The sequence below is a fragment of the Salvelinus alpinus genome, chromosome 27 (assembly GCF_045679555.1).
Source record: "Salvelinus alpinus chromosome 27, SLU_Salpinus.1, whole genome shotgun sequence".
Taxonomy (NCBI): Eukaryota; Metazoa; Chordata; class Actinopteri; order Salmoniformes; family Salmonidae; genus Salvelinus; species Salvelinus alpinus.
This window is the reverse complement of record NC_092112.1, coordinates 12460370-12475150: the sequence shown is the minus strand read 5'-3', so window position 1 is coordinate 12475150 and position 14781 is coordinate 12460370. Positions and strand designations below refer to the sequence as shown.

Genomic DNA, 14781 nt, shown 5'->3' with positions numbered 1-14781 from the left:
TGAAGTCTGATTTTATTTTTATTTACACCAAGTGTTTGATATGAAGGTTATTTGTATTAAAAAATAATTTAAATAACAAAGCAGATGACAAATGACATTTTTTAAATATAGCATCAAAAGACGGTGTTAACTTGAAGTTCAACTTCAACAAAGAATTGTGCCACTTTTAGTATGAACTTAAAACTATGTAATTAAATAGTAGCAGTAATAAAATGTCACATGACTATTTTACAATGTTTTCAATAGCTTGTCCAAACATTGACACAAACTTGATCAGAACTAATCATGTAGTTTAGACAGGTTTTATCTTTTCAGTTAATTCCACATACACTTCTACACCTGTATACAGTGTAGTCAATTAGGCACAATCACTCCACCTTCAAAACACCTGCTGCCATGAGTCATTGTATGTGCAGTTACTGGGTGTTAAATCCTCATTGTAATCTGGTAGATAATCAGGTTTTGGGAGCCTGAATCCTTGGTAGACATCACCATTTCAGACTGAGTTGATGTCAATCTGATTTCCATCCACTGCCTCGTACACCTGCTTCTCTGGAATGGAGAGAGGAGCACAGCTGTCTTGAGAAAATGACCATAATTTGGACAGCTAAGATTTAACTGGGTCCTCCAGTCTTCCCTTGTGACAAATAATGTAGGTTTCAACCTTTGAGTAGGAGACTGGGCCTGTATTCATAAAGCGTCCCTGAGTAGGAGTGCTGATCTTGGATCAATTTAGTATTTTACAAAAAAATATTGGACAGGGGTAACCTTCTAGTTGAGGTGTGAACCTCCATTCATTTTTGTCACAAGTGACCTGATATCTAGGTCTCAGACTAGGTGCTTGTAACTGTATCACTCACGAACAGGGTCAGTCGAGCCTACCTGTCTTCGGTGTTTTGAAGAACCTCTCGTGAACCCTGAACAGGACAATGAGCAGTAAGGCCTCTCCCACCTGAAAAACTATGTAGACCATTGGGAATAGGTAGAGGGGACCAATCACATCGGGAGGGAATGCCACCTTCAAAATGGTGGAACACAGCTGGATGTTCTGACAGCCTGTCTCCATGGAGATGGTCCTCCGCCCCCTGAGGAACAGGAAGGAAGTCCAAATAAGGACAACTTGAACGGATTGATTGACATGGAGTTATAGCTGGAATGTATTATGTATTTTCTCTTTTTTTAAAAGTGTTTTTTTACTAAAGAGATAACATCCTTATCAACACTATCGTCACCATGACTTACGATCCGTTGAGTTTGAAGAGGTATGACAGGACGTATCCGAAGGTGTAGCCAATGAGGGGCATGAGGGCAGCGGTGGCTATGAGTGGAGGGGACAGGACGGTCAGCATCAAATCCATCCCTCCTATGGTCATGCTGACCAACAGGGCAATTACCACCGTGGCCATCAACAGGAGGGACAGGCCAACCTGAAGGGAGGAGAGAGAGAGGGAAAATAATTGAGAATAGGAGAATAATCCTTTTATATACTCTACTGAAATTAGCCTTTGGGGTACACTTGGTTTAGCTTGTAATTTGCACTTTTGGGATTACTCAAAGTTAAGCGCAGTTTGACTTGGGTATTTGACCCAGGTCTCGATTCAATTACCTGTGTGCTCCGTGCCATAATGATGGTCTTGGAGCACTGAAGTATAATGTGTACTGTACTCTACCTTAGTGATGATCTGTACCACTGTGTACTGCGTACTGCGTATTGTACTCTACCTTAGTAATAGTCTTGGAGTACTGTGGCCTGTAGTAATTGATGAGGATGCCGATGCCGCAGGGGAACAGAGTCATGACCAGGGTCAGAGTGATGCTAGCGTAGGGGACAGCACTCTCCAGGTTGGAGAAGCCCTGGCAGTACAGGTAGAGGAGCAGTGGCATCATACCCAGGGCTAGAACTGTAGAGCAGGTAGTCATCACAATACTGGGGAGAGAGGGAAAGACAGAGGGAGAAAGAGACAGAGGGAGAGAGAGGGAGAGAGAGAGAGAGAGGGAGATAGAGGGAGAGGGAGAGAGAGAGGTAGACGGAGGGAGAGAGAGAGAGACAGAGGGAGAAAGACAGAGGGAGAAAGGTAGACGGAGGGAGAGAGAGAGAGAGAGATGTTACGTATGTGTGTGTTTATATTATACCTGGCAAGACTGACTGAAAAAGACTTGTTTAAATGTGCGACCGGCCTGACCTGGCTATCATGCTTTTAGGGTATCAGGAACCATGCTCATTATTACATAATGAGTGTGACCATGGAACAACAGATAGCTTTGGCCATGCTATCATAAACCCTGACATGACTCCATTGGTGTCAGTAATCTCATTACTGTCTTTCCTGTTGTTCTGTTGAGCGGTGCCTATCTAGTTTCTCTTTTTCTGTAGCTGAATGAGGAGGAAGCTGTAATTATTGGTTTCCTCAAGTAATACAAACATAATATCTGGAACCTGGATCTCTGTGAGCCAGCCTTACACTGCTAGTTAGGGTTTAATAACTGTACTAGTTATGGTTAAATAACGGTGCTATTTAAGGTTAAATAACTGTGCTAATTAAGGTTAAATAACGGTGCTAATTAAGGTTAAATAACTGCTAGTTGTGGTCAAATAACTGTGCTAGTTAGGGTTAAATAACTGTAAGTTAGGGTTAAATGACTGTAAGTTAGGGTTAAATGACTGTAAGTTAGGGTTAAATGACTGTGCTAGTCAGGGTTAAATGACTGCAAGTTAGGGTTAAATGACTCTACGTTAGGGTTAAATGACTGTGCTAGTCAGGGTTAAATAACTGTAAGTTAGGGTTAAATGACTCTACGTTAGGGTTAAATGACTGTAAGTTAGGGTTAAATGACTGTAAGTTAGGGTTAAATGACTGTGCTAGTTAGGGTTAAATGACTGTGCTAGTTAGGGTTAAATTACTGCTAATTAGGATTACATAACTGCTAGGGATGAGTTCAATAACTTCTAGGTATGAGTTCAATAACTGCTAGGTCTGAGTTCAATAACTGCTAGGTATGAGTTCAATAACTTCTAGGTATGAGTTCAATAACTGCTAGGTCTGAGTTCAATAACTGCTAGGTCTGAGTTCAATAACTGCTAGGTCTGAGTTCTACAGGATCGGTGTCCCTTCCACGGGACGGTTGAGCTAACGTAGGCTAATGTAATTAGCATGAGGTTGTAAGTAACAAGAAAATTTCCCAGGACAATGACATATCTGATATTGGCAGAAAGCTTAAATTTGGGAGAGTACTTCCTGTCAGATAATACATATTGGGGTCAGACAGAGAAAGAATGCATTGCATGTGTAACACCACAAAGTACATGCTTCATCGATCAACCTGTTGGATGTTGCTTCATTAATCAACCTGTTGGATGTTGCTTCATTAATCAACCTGTTGGATGTTGCTTCATTAATCAACCTGTTGGATGATGCTTCATCGATCAACCTGTTGGATGTTGCTTCATTAATCAACCTGTTGGATGTTGCTTCATTAATCAACCTGTTGGATGTTGCTTCATCAATCAACCTGTTGGATGTTGCTTCATTAATCAACCTGTTGGATGTTGCTTAATTAATCAACCTGTTGGATGTTGCTTCATTAATCAACTTGTTGGATGTTGCTTCATTAATCAACCTGTTGGATGTTGCTTCATTAATCAACCTGTTGGATGTTGCTTCATTAATCAACCTGTTGGATGTTGCTTCATTAATCAACCTGTTGGATGTTGCTTCATTAATCAACCTGTTGGATGTTGCTTCATTAATCAACCTGTTGGATGTTGCTTCATTAATCAACCTGTTGGATGTTGCTTCATTAATCAACCTGTTGGATGTTGCTTCATTAATCAACCTGTTGGATGTTGCTTCATTAATCAACCTGTTGGATGTTGCTTCATTAATCAACCTGTTGGATGTTGCTTCATTAATCAACCTGTTGGATGTTGCTTCATCAATCAACCTGTTGGATGTTGCTTCATTAATCAACCTGTTGGATGTTGCTTCATTAATCAACCTGTTGGATGTTGCTTCATTAATCAACCTGTTGGATGTTGCTTCATTAATCAACCTGTTGGATGTTGCTTCATCGATCAACCTGTTGGATGTTACTTCATCAATCAACCTGTTGGGTGTTGCTTCATTAATCAACCTGTTGGGTGTTGCTTCATTAATCAACCTGTTGGATGTTGCTTCATTAATCAACCTGTTGGATGTTGCTTCATCGATCAACCTGTTGGATGTTGCTTCATTAATCAACCTGTTGGGTGTTGCTTCATTAATCAACCTGTTGGATGTTGCTTCATTAATCAACCTGTTGGATGTTGCTTCATCGATCAACCTGTTGGATGTTGCTTCATTAATCAACCTGTTGGGTGTTGCTTCATTAATCAACCTGTTGGATGTTGCTTCATTAATCAACCTGTTGGATGTTGCTTCATTAATCAACCTGTTGGGTGTTGCTTCATTAATCAACCTGTTGGATGTTGCTTCATTAATCAACCTGTTGGATGTTGCTTCATTAATCAACCTGTTGGATGTTGCTTCATTAATCAACCTGTTGGATGTTGCTTCATTAATCAACCTGTTGGATGTTGCTTCATCAATCAACCTGTTGGATGTTGCTTCATTAATCAACCTGTTGGATGTTGCTTCATTAGTCAACCTGTTGGATGTTGCTTCGTTAATCAACCTGTTGGATGTTGCTTCGTTAATCAACCTGTTGGATGTTGCTTCGTTAATCAACCTGTTGGATGTTGCTTCATTAATCAACCTGTTGGATGTTGCTTCATTAATCAACCTGTTGGATGTTGCTTCATTAATCAACCTGTTGGATGTTTCTTCATTAATCAACCTGTTGGATGTTGCTTCATTAATCAACCTGTTGGATGTTGCTTCATTAATCAACCTGTTGGATGTTGCTTCATTAATCAACCTGTTGGATGTTGCTTCATTAATCAACCTGTTGGATGTTGCTTCATTAATCAACCTGTTGGATGTTGCTTCATTAATCAACCTGTTGGATGTTGCTTCATTAATCAACCTGTTGGATGTTGCTTCATTAATCAACCTGTTGGATGTTGCTTCATTAATCAACCTGTTGGATGTTGCTTCATTAATCAACCTGTTGGATGTTGCTTCATTAATCAATCTGTTGGATGTTGCTTCATCGATCAACCTGTTGGATGTTGCTTCATTAATCAACCTGTTGGATGTTGCTTCATTAATCAACCTGTTGGATGTTGCTTCATTAATCAACCTGTTGGATGTTGCTTCATTAATCAACCTGTTGGATGTTGCTTCATCGATCAACCTGTTGGATGTTGCTTCATTAATCAACCTGTTGGATGTTGCTTCATTAATCAACCTGTTGGATGTTGCTTCATTAATCAACCTGTTGGATGTTGCTTCATCAATCAACCTGTTGGATGTTGCTTCATTAATCAACCTGTTGGATGTTGCTTCATTAATCAACCTGTTGGATGTTGCTTCATTAATCAACTTGTTGGATGTTGCTTCATTAATCAACCTGTTGGATGTTGCTTCATTAATCAACCTGTTGGATGTTGCTTCATTAATCAACCTGTTGGATGTTGCTTCATTAATCAACCTGTTGGATGTTGCTTCATTAATCAACCTGTTGGATGTTGCTTCATTAATCAACCTGTTGGATGTTGCTTCATTAATCAACCTGTTGGATGTTGCTTCATTAATCAACCTGTTGGATGTTGCTTCATTAATCAACCTGTTGGATGTTGCTTCATTAATCAACCTGTTGGATGTTGCTTCATTAATCAACCTGTTGGATGTTGCTTCATTAATCAACCTGTTGGATGTTGCTTCATCAATCAACCTGTTGGATGTTGCTTCATTAATCAACCTGTTGGATGTTGCTTCATTAATCAACCTGTTGGATGTTGCTTCATTAATCAACCTGTTGGATGTTGCTTCATTAATCAACCTGTTGGATGTTGCTTCATCGATCAACCTGTTGGATGTTACTTCATCAATCAACCTGTTGGGTGTTGCTTCATTAATCAACCTGTTGGGTGTTGCTTCATTAATCAACCTGTTGGATGTTGCTTCATTAATCAACCTGTTGGATGTTGCTTCATCGATCAACCTGTTGGATGTTGCTTCATTAATCAACCTGTTGGGTGTTGCTTCATTAATCAACCTGTTGGATGTTGCTTCATTAATCAACCTGTTGGATGTTGCTTCATCGATCAACCTGTTGGATGTTGCTTCATTAATCAACCTGTTGGGTGTTGCTTCATTAATCAACCTGTTGGATGTTGCTTCATTAATCAACCTGTTGGATGTTGCTTCATTAATCAACCTGTTGGGTGTTGCTTCATTAATCAACCTGTTGGATGTTGCTTCATTAATCAACCTGTTGGATGTTGCTTCATTAATCAACCTGTTGGATGTTGCTTCATTAATCAACCTGTTGGATGTTGCTTCATTAATCAACCTGTTGGATGTTGCTTCATCAATCAACCTGTTGGATGTTGCTTCATTAATCAACCTGTTGGATGTTGCTTCATTAGTCAACCTGTTGGATGTTGCTTCGTTAATCAACCTGTTGGATGTTGCTTCGTTAATCAACCTGTTGGATGTTGCTTCATTAATCAACCTGTTGGATGTTGCTTCATTAATCAACCTGTTGGATGTTGCTTCATTAATCAACCTGTTGGATGTTGCTTCATTAATCAACCTGTTGGATGTTTCTTCATTAATCAACCTGTTGGATGTTGCTTCATTAATCAACCTGTTGGATGTTGCTCCATTAATCAACCTGTTGGATGTTGCTTCATTAATCAACCTGTTGGATGTTGCTTCATTAATCAACCTGTTGGATGTTGCTTCATTAATCAACCTGTTGGATGTTGCTTCATTAATCAACCTGTTGGATGTTGCTTCATTAATCAACCTGTTGGATGTTGCTTCATTAATCAACCTGTTGGATGTTGCTTCATTAATCAATCTGTTGGATGTTGCTTCATCGATCAACCTGTTGGATGTTGCTTCATTAATCAACCTGTTGGATGTTGCTTCATTAATCAACCTGTTGGATGTTGCTTCATTAATCAACCTGTTGGATGTTGCTTCATTAATCAACCTGTTGGATGTTGCTTCATCGATCAACCTGTTGGATGTTGCTTCATTAATCAACCTGTTGGATGTTGCTTCATTAATCAACCTGTTGGATGTTGCTTCATTAATCAACCTGTTGGATGTTGCTTCATTAATCAACCTGTTGGATGTTGCTTCATCAATCAACCTGTTGGATGTTGCTTCATTAATCAACCTGTTGGATGTTGCTTCATTAATCAACCTGTTGGATGTTGCTTCATTAATCAACCTGTTGGATGTTGCTTCATTAATCAACCTGTTGGATGTTGCTTCATATCAACCTGTTGGATGTTCTTCATAATCAACCTGTTGGATGTTGCTTCATTAATCAACCTGTTGGATGTTGCTTCATTAATCAACCTGTTGGATGTTGCTTCATTAATCAACCTGTTGGATGTTGCTTCATTAATCAACCTGTTGGATGTTGCTTCATCGATCAACCTGTTGGATGTTGCTTCATTAATCAACCTGTTGGATGTTGCTTCATTAATCAACCTGTTGGATGTTGCTTCATTAATCAACCTGTTGGATGTTGCTTCATTAATCAACCTGTTGGATGTTGCTTCATTAATCAACCTGTTGGATGTTGCTTCATTAATCAACCTGTTGGATGTTGCTTCATTAATCAACCTGTTGGATGTTGCTTCATTAATCAACCTGTTGGATGTTGCTTCATTAATCAACCTGTTGGATGTTGCTTCATTAATCAACCTGTTGGATGTTGCTTCATTAATCAACCTGTTGGATGTTGCTTCATTAATCAACCTGTTGGATGTTGCTTCATTAATCAACCTGTTGGATGTTGCTTCATTAATCAACCTGTTGGATGTTGCTTCATTAATCAACCTGTTGGATGTTGCTTCATTAATCAACCTGTTGGATGTTGCTTCATTAATCAACCTGTTGGATGTTGCTTCATTAATCAACCTGTTGGATGTTGCTTCATTAATCAACCTGTTGGATGTTGCTTCATTAATCAACCTGTTGGATGTTGCTTCATTAATCAACCTGTTGGATGTTGCTTCATTAATCAACCTGTTGGATGTTGCTTCATTAATCAACCTGTTGGATGTTGCTTCATTAATCAACCTGTTGGATGTTGCTTCATTCAATCAACCTGTTGGGTGTTGCTTCATTAATCAACCTGTTGGGTGTTGCTTCATTAATCAACCTGTTGGATGTTGCTTCATTAATCAACCTGTTGGATGTTGCTTCATCGATCAACCTGTTGGATGTTGCTTCATTAATCAACCTGTTGGGTGTTGCTTCATTAATCAACCTGTTGGATGTTGCTTCATTAATCAACCTGTTGGATGTTGCTTCATCGATCAACCTGTTGGATGTTGCTTCATTAATCAACCTGTTGGGTGTTGCTTCATTAATCAACCTGTTGGATGTTGCTTCATTAATCAACCTGTTGGATGTTGCTTCATTAATCAACCTGTTGGGTGTTGCTTCATTAATCAACCTGTTGGATGTTGCTTCATTAATCAACCTGTTGGATGTTGCTTCATTAATCAACCTGTTGGATGTTGCTTCATTAATCAACCTGTTGGATGTTGCTTCATTAATCAACCTGTTGGATGTTGCTTCATCAATCAACCTGTTGGATGTTGCTTCATTAATCAACCTGTTGGATGTTGCTTCATTAGTCAACCTGTTGGATGTTGCTTCGTTAATCAACCTGTTGGATGTTGCTTCGTTAATCAACCTGTTGGATGTTGCTTCATTAATCAACCTGTTGGATGTTGCTTCATTAATCAACCTGTTGGATGTTGCTTCATTAATCAACCTGTTGGATGTTGCTTCATTAATCAACCTGTTGGATGTTTCTTCATTAATCAACCTGTTGGATGTTGCTTCATTAATCAACCTGTTGGATGTTGCTTCATTAATCAACCTGTTGGATGTTGCTTCATTAATCAACCTGTTGGATGTTGCTTCATTAATCAACCTGTTGGATGTTGCTTCATTAATCAACCTGTTGGATGTTGCTTCATTAATCAACCTGTTGGATGTTGCTTCATTAATCAACCTGTTGGATGTTGCTTCATTAATCAACCTGTTGGATGTTGCTTCATTAATCAATCTGTTGGATGTTGCTTCATCGATCAACCTGTTGGATGTTGCTTCATTAATCAACCTGTTGGATGTTGCTTCATTAATCAACCTGTTGGATGTTGCTTCATTAATCAACCTGTTGGATGTTGCTTCATTAATCAACCTGTTGGATGTTGCTTCATCGATCAACCTGTTGGATGTTGCTTCATTAATCAACCTGTTGGATGTTGCTTCATTAATCAACCTGTTGGATGTTGCTTCATTAATCAACCTGTTGGATGTTGCTTCATTAATCAACCTGTTGGATGTTGCTTCATCAATCAACCTGTTGGATGTTGCTTCATTAATCAACCTGTTGGGTGTTGCTTCATTAATCAACCTGTTGGATGTTGCTTCATTAATCAACCTGTTGGATGTTGCTTCATTAATCAACCTGTTGGATGTTGCTTCATTGATCAACCTGTTGGATGTTACTTCATCAATCAACCTGTTGGGTGTTGCTTCATTAATCAACCTGTTGGGTGTTGCTTCATTAATCAACCTGTTGGATGTTGCTTCATTAATCAACCTGTTGGATGTTGCTTCATTAATCAACCTGTTGGATGTTGCTTCATCGATCAACCTGTTGGATGTTGCTTCATTAATCAACCTGTTGGGTGTTGCTTCATTAATCAACCTGTTGGATGTTGCTTCATTAATCAACCTGTTGGATGTTGCTTCATCAATCAACCTGTTGGATGTTGCTTCATTAATCAACCTGTTGGATGTTGCTTCATTAATCAACCTGTTTGATGTTGCTTCATTAGTCAACCTGTTGGATGTTGCTTCATTAATCAACCTGTTGGATGTTGCTTCATTAGTCAACCTGTTGGATGTTGCTTCATTAATCAACCTGTTGGATGTTGCTTCATTAATCAACCTGTTGGATGTTGCTTCATTAATCAACCTGTTGGATGTTGCTTCATTAATCAACCTGTTGGATGTTGCTTCATTAATCAACCTGTTGGATGTTGCTTCATTAATCAACCTGTTGGATGTTTCTTCATTAATCAACCTGTTGGATGTTGCTTCATTAATCAACCTGTTGGATGTTGCTTCATTAATCAACCTGTTGGATGTTGCTTCATTAATCAACCTGTTGGATGTTGCTTCATTAATCAACCTGTTGGATGTTGCTTCATTAATCAACCTGTTGGATGTTGCTTCATTAATCAACCTGTTGGATGTTGCTTCATTAATCAACCTGTTGGATGTTGCTTCATTAATCAATCTGTTGGATGTTGCTTCATCGATCAACCTGTTGGATGTTGCTTCATTAATCAACCTGTTGGATGTTGCTTCATTAATCAACCTGTTGGATGTTGCTTCATTAATCAACCTGTTGGATGTTGCTTCATTAATCAACCTGTTGGATGTTGCTTCATCGATCAACCTGTTGGATGTTGCTTCATTAATCAACCTGTTGGATGTTGCTTCATTAATCAACCTGTTGGATGTTGCTTCATTAATCAACCTGTTGGATGTTGCTTCATTAATCAACCTGTTGGATGTTGCTTCATCAATCAACCTGTTGGATGTTGCTTCATTAATCAACCTGTTGGGTGTTGCTTCATTAATCAACCTGTTGGATGTTGCTTCATTAATCAACCTGTTGGATGTTGCTTCATTAATCAACCTGTTGGATGTTGCTTCATTGATCAACCTGTTGGATGTTACTTCATCAATCAACCTGTTGGGTGTTGCTTCATTAATCAACCTGTTGGGTGTTGCTTCATTAATCAACCTGTTGGATGTTGCTTCATTAATCAACCTGTTGGATGTTGCTTCATCGATCAACCTGTTGGATGTTGCTTCATTAATCAACCTGTTGGGTGTTGCTTCATTAATCAACCTGTTGGATGTTGCTTCATTAATCAACCTGTTGGATGTTGCTTCATCAATCAACCTGTTGGATGTTGCTTCATTAATCAACCTGTTGGATGTTGCTTCATTAATCAACCTGTTTGATGTTGCTTCATTAGTCAACCTGTTGGATGTTGCTTCATTAATCAACCTGTTGGATGTTGCTTCATTAGTCAACCTGTTGGATGTTGCTTCATTAATCAACCTGTTGGATGTTGCTTCATTAATCAACCTGTTGGATGTTGCTTCATTAATCAACCTGTTGGATGTTGCTTCATTAATCAACCTGTTGGATGTTGCTTCATTAATCAACCTGTTGGATGTTGCTTCATTAATCAACCTGTTGGATGTTTCTTCATTAATCAACCTGTTGGATGTTGCTTCATTAATCAACCTGTTGGATGTTGCTTCATTAATCAACCTGTTGGATGTTGCTTCATTAATCAACCTGTTGGATGTTGCTTCATTAATCAACCTGTTGGATGTTGCTTCATTAATCAACCTGTTGGATGTTGCTTCATTAATCAACCTGTTGGATGTTGCTTCATTAATCAACCTGTTGGATGTTGCTTCATTAATCAACCTGTTGGATGTTGCTTCATTAATCAACCTGTTGGATGTTGCTTCATTAATCAACCTGTTGGATGTTGCTTCATTAATCAACCTGTTGGATGTTGCTTCATTAATCAACCTGTTGGATGTTGCTTCATTAATCAACCTGTTGGATGTTGCTTCATCGATCAACCTGTTGGATGTTGCTTCATTAATCAACCTGTTGGATGTTGCTTCATTAATCAACCTGTTGGATGTTGCTTCATTAATCAACCTGTTGGATGTTGCTTCATCGATCAACCTGTTGGATGTTGCTTCATTAATCAACCTGTTGGATGTTGCTTCATCGATCAACCTGTTGGATGTTGCTTCATCTTTATGACGGTGATCCAGATACGGTGTGAAACTAAAACAGGGAATGACCGACCTGGCGGTTAAAAGTAGCATAAAACGTGGAATGGGGAGTCTGAAGATATTGATTCATATGTATGGTAATTATGTTATGGTATTGGTTCGAGGTGTAAGTGGCAAAGAAAAGGGTTAGTTTACGTTCCGGTTCAAACTAAAAGGTGGGATGGCTGCTGTGTGTCTGACGGGGATATGGATTAATATGATAATAGTTTTATGATCTGGGTTGGTGTATTTCAGGGCATTCAACTCTGTACTAATGGGGTGATTACCATGATTAGCAAGGCACTAATGTACTGTAACCAAGCCACCCATGTTGGTCTGAGCAATAAGTCAGGACAAGACAGGGTGTGGTTGGTTATTATTGGGGAATAACAGGACATACAAGAGCACGATAACATCAAGGTCATTCAACTCTTAGCTAATAATAAGGTGATTGCCAATGCATTGACAAAGCACTTCATTTGGTAGCCTTCAGCAGTACGAGGTCATTGAACCCATTAACAACGTAAAATGCCATTGCATTGACAAAGCGCTCCGTTCAGCAGCCTCAATGATAATTCTGCATTTTACTAACTGATAAATGTACATACTGTATCTATCCCCATATGAGTAGCACAGAGTTGAATGACCTGCATACCACTGACCCGATCATAAAACTATTATTATATAAATAGTATATACCCCCAGACACACACACCATCCATCCCACCTTTTAGGTTTAGCCGTCAGGTCATTAACCCTTTATTTCACCCTAGGAAATCTACATAATGATTAGAGGAAGCATTGTCTCGAGACCCACTTGGAAACAATATGATTCCTCTCAAGCTTATTTTACACATTTTATAATGAGAATAGATTAAAGTAGTGTCTGAATAGATGAATGTAGAGAGCTGTATATGTACCTTAGGTTCATGTCTCCCTTCAGAGACAGGGCCAATATATTGGAGAGGCTTCCCCCTGGACAGCATCCACAGATCAGCACCACTACAGCCTCTACCGGTCCCAGCTGTAACACCTGAAGGCACAGGACAGGACATACACCTGAGGCTACACTAAACAGCTTAGCATGGTCCTGTCCTGCCATTCCTGAAGGCCTGGGAACCAGACTGTAGAACGCCAAGACAACAATGCCAAGACAGCTATGGAAATACTAACCTTAGCCAATGAAAGATACTAACCTTAGCCAATGAGAGATACTAACCTTAGCCAATGAGAAATACTAACCTTAGCCAATGAGAAACACTAACCCTAGCCAATGAGAAATACTAACCTTAGCCAATGAGAGATACTAACTTTAGCCAATGAGAGATATTAACCTTAGCCAATGAGAGATATTAACCTTAGCCAATGAGAGACACTAACCTTAGCCAATGAGAGATACTAACCTTAGCCAATGAGCGATTATAACCTTAGCCAATGAGAGACAGTAACCTTAGCCAATGAGAGATACTAACCTTAGCCAATGAGAGATACTAACCTTAGCCAATGAAAGATATTAACCTCAGCCAATGAGAGACACTAACCTTAGCCAATGAGTGATACTAACCTTAGCCAATGAGAGATACTAACCTTAGCCAATGAGAGATACTAACCTTAGCCAATGAGAGACACTAACCTTAGCCAATGAGAGATACTACCCTTAGCCAATGAGAGATACTAACCTTAGCCAATGAGAGATACTAACCTTAGCCAATGAGAGATACTACCCTTAGCCAATGAGAGATACTAACCTTAGCCAATGAGAGATACTAACCTTAGCCAATGAGAGATACTAACCTTAGCCAATGAGAAGGCAGTGAGGGGCATTACTCCAAACTGGGCCACCAATGCGATGGCTACTCCTTTTGGTTTCAGGATGTGGGCCTTTAGAGAATAATAAACAACATTAATATTATGAATATAATATTTTATTTGTATACATTTCACAAACCCGAAAACTTCTTTAATCACGGCAACAAAAAACATCACATAACAGGAGGAAGATAACTCCAAAAAGTCTGAAACAACCGGAAACTAGAGATGAGCATCATCAGGACCTTGATCTTGTGCACCTCCATGGTACAGCCCAGTGAAACCATGGTGATGAAGAGGATCACTATGGTGGTGATGCTGATGGCCTGGTCTATTATGGGTGGCAGGCGGGGGAAATGGGTTGGAGTGATGTTGAATAGTAAACTGTCATTGGACGACAGGTACTGATCAGAGAACATGGCCATGGCGGTGTCAATGGGATCTTCCATTTGTATCGTCTCTGCTCGGAGCCTTTGAGAGAGAGACAGAGAGGGAGAGAGAGGGAGAGAGAGAGGGAGAGTGAGGAAGAGAGAGAGAGATGGAGAGAGAGGGAGAGAGAGGGAGAAAGAGAGATAGAGAGATAGAGAGAGAGAGAGAGAGAGAGAGAGAGAGAGAGAGAGAGAGAGAGAGAGAGAGAGAGAGAGAGAGAGGGAGAGAGAGAGAGAGAGAGAGAGAGAGAGAGAGAGAGAGAGAGAGAGAGAGAGAGAGAGAGATGAAGAGAGAAGGAGAGAGAGAGAGAGATGGAGAGAGAAGGAGAGAGAGGGAGAAAGAGAGAGAGAGAGAGAGAGAGAGAGAGAGAGAGAGAGAGAGAGAGAGAGAGAGAAAGAAAGAGACGGAGAGAGTGAGAGAGAGAATGCGTCAACAGTAACCTTGGGAAAATCCTCTGCATTATCATTAACAGCAGACTCGTACATTTCCTCAATGAAAACAATGTACTGAGCAAATGTCA

The 14781-nt window shown here is 39.7% G+C and overlaps 1 protein-coding gene across 1 annotated transcript; it reads right to left on the bottom strand.

Moving 5' to 3' along the window:
- Positions 1-687: 687 nt before the first annotated feature.
- LOC139555810 (hepatic sodium/bile acid cotransporter-like) lies at positions 688-14297 on the bottom strand. The gene is made up of 6 exons (XM_071369208.1): positions 14078-14297; positions 13818-13904; positions 12944-13056; positions 1723-1927; positions 1243-1427; positions 688-1085 (listed from the first exon to the last, which is right to left on the bottom strand). The coding sequence occupies exons 1-6, from the start codon at positions 14279-14281 to the stop codon at positions 869-871; spliced, it is 1011 nt and encodes a 336-aa protein (XP_071225309.1). The 5' UTR covers positions 14282-14297; the 3' UTR covers positions 688-868.
- Positions 14298-14781: the final 484 nt, after the last annotated feature.

Excerpts from the sequence above, each read along its gene's own strand:
- LOC139555810 (XM_071369208.1), bottom strand. The coding sequence starts at position 14,281 with ATGGAAGATCCCATTGACACCGCCATGGCCATGTTCTCTGATCAGTAC. Across the intron at positions 13,057-13,817 it reads CTGCCTTCTCATTGGCTAAG|GTGTTACAGCTGGGACCGGT; the intron begins GTTAGTATCTCT and ends CTGTGCCTTCAG. Across the intron at positions 1,428-1,722 it reads ACTCCAAGACTATTACTAAG|GTTGGCCTGTCCCTCCTGTT; the intron begins GTAGAGTACAAT and ends TCCTCCCTTCAG.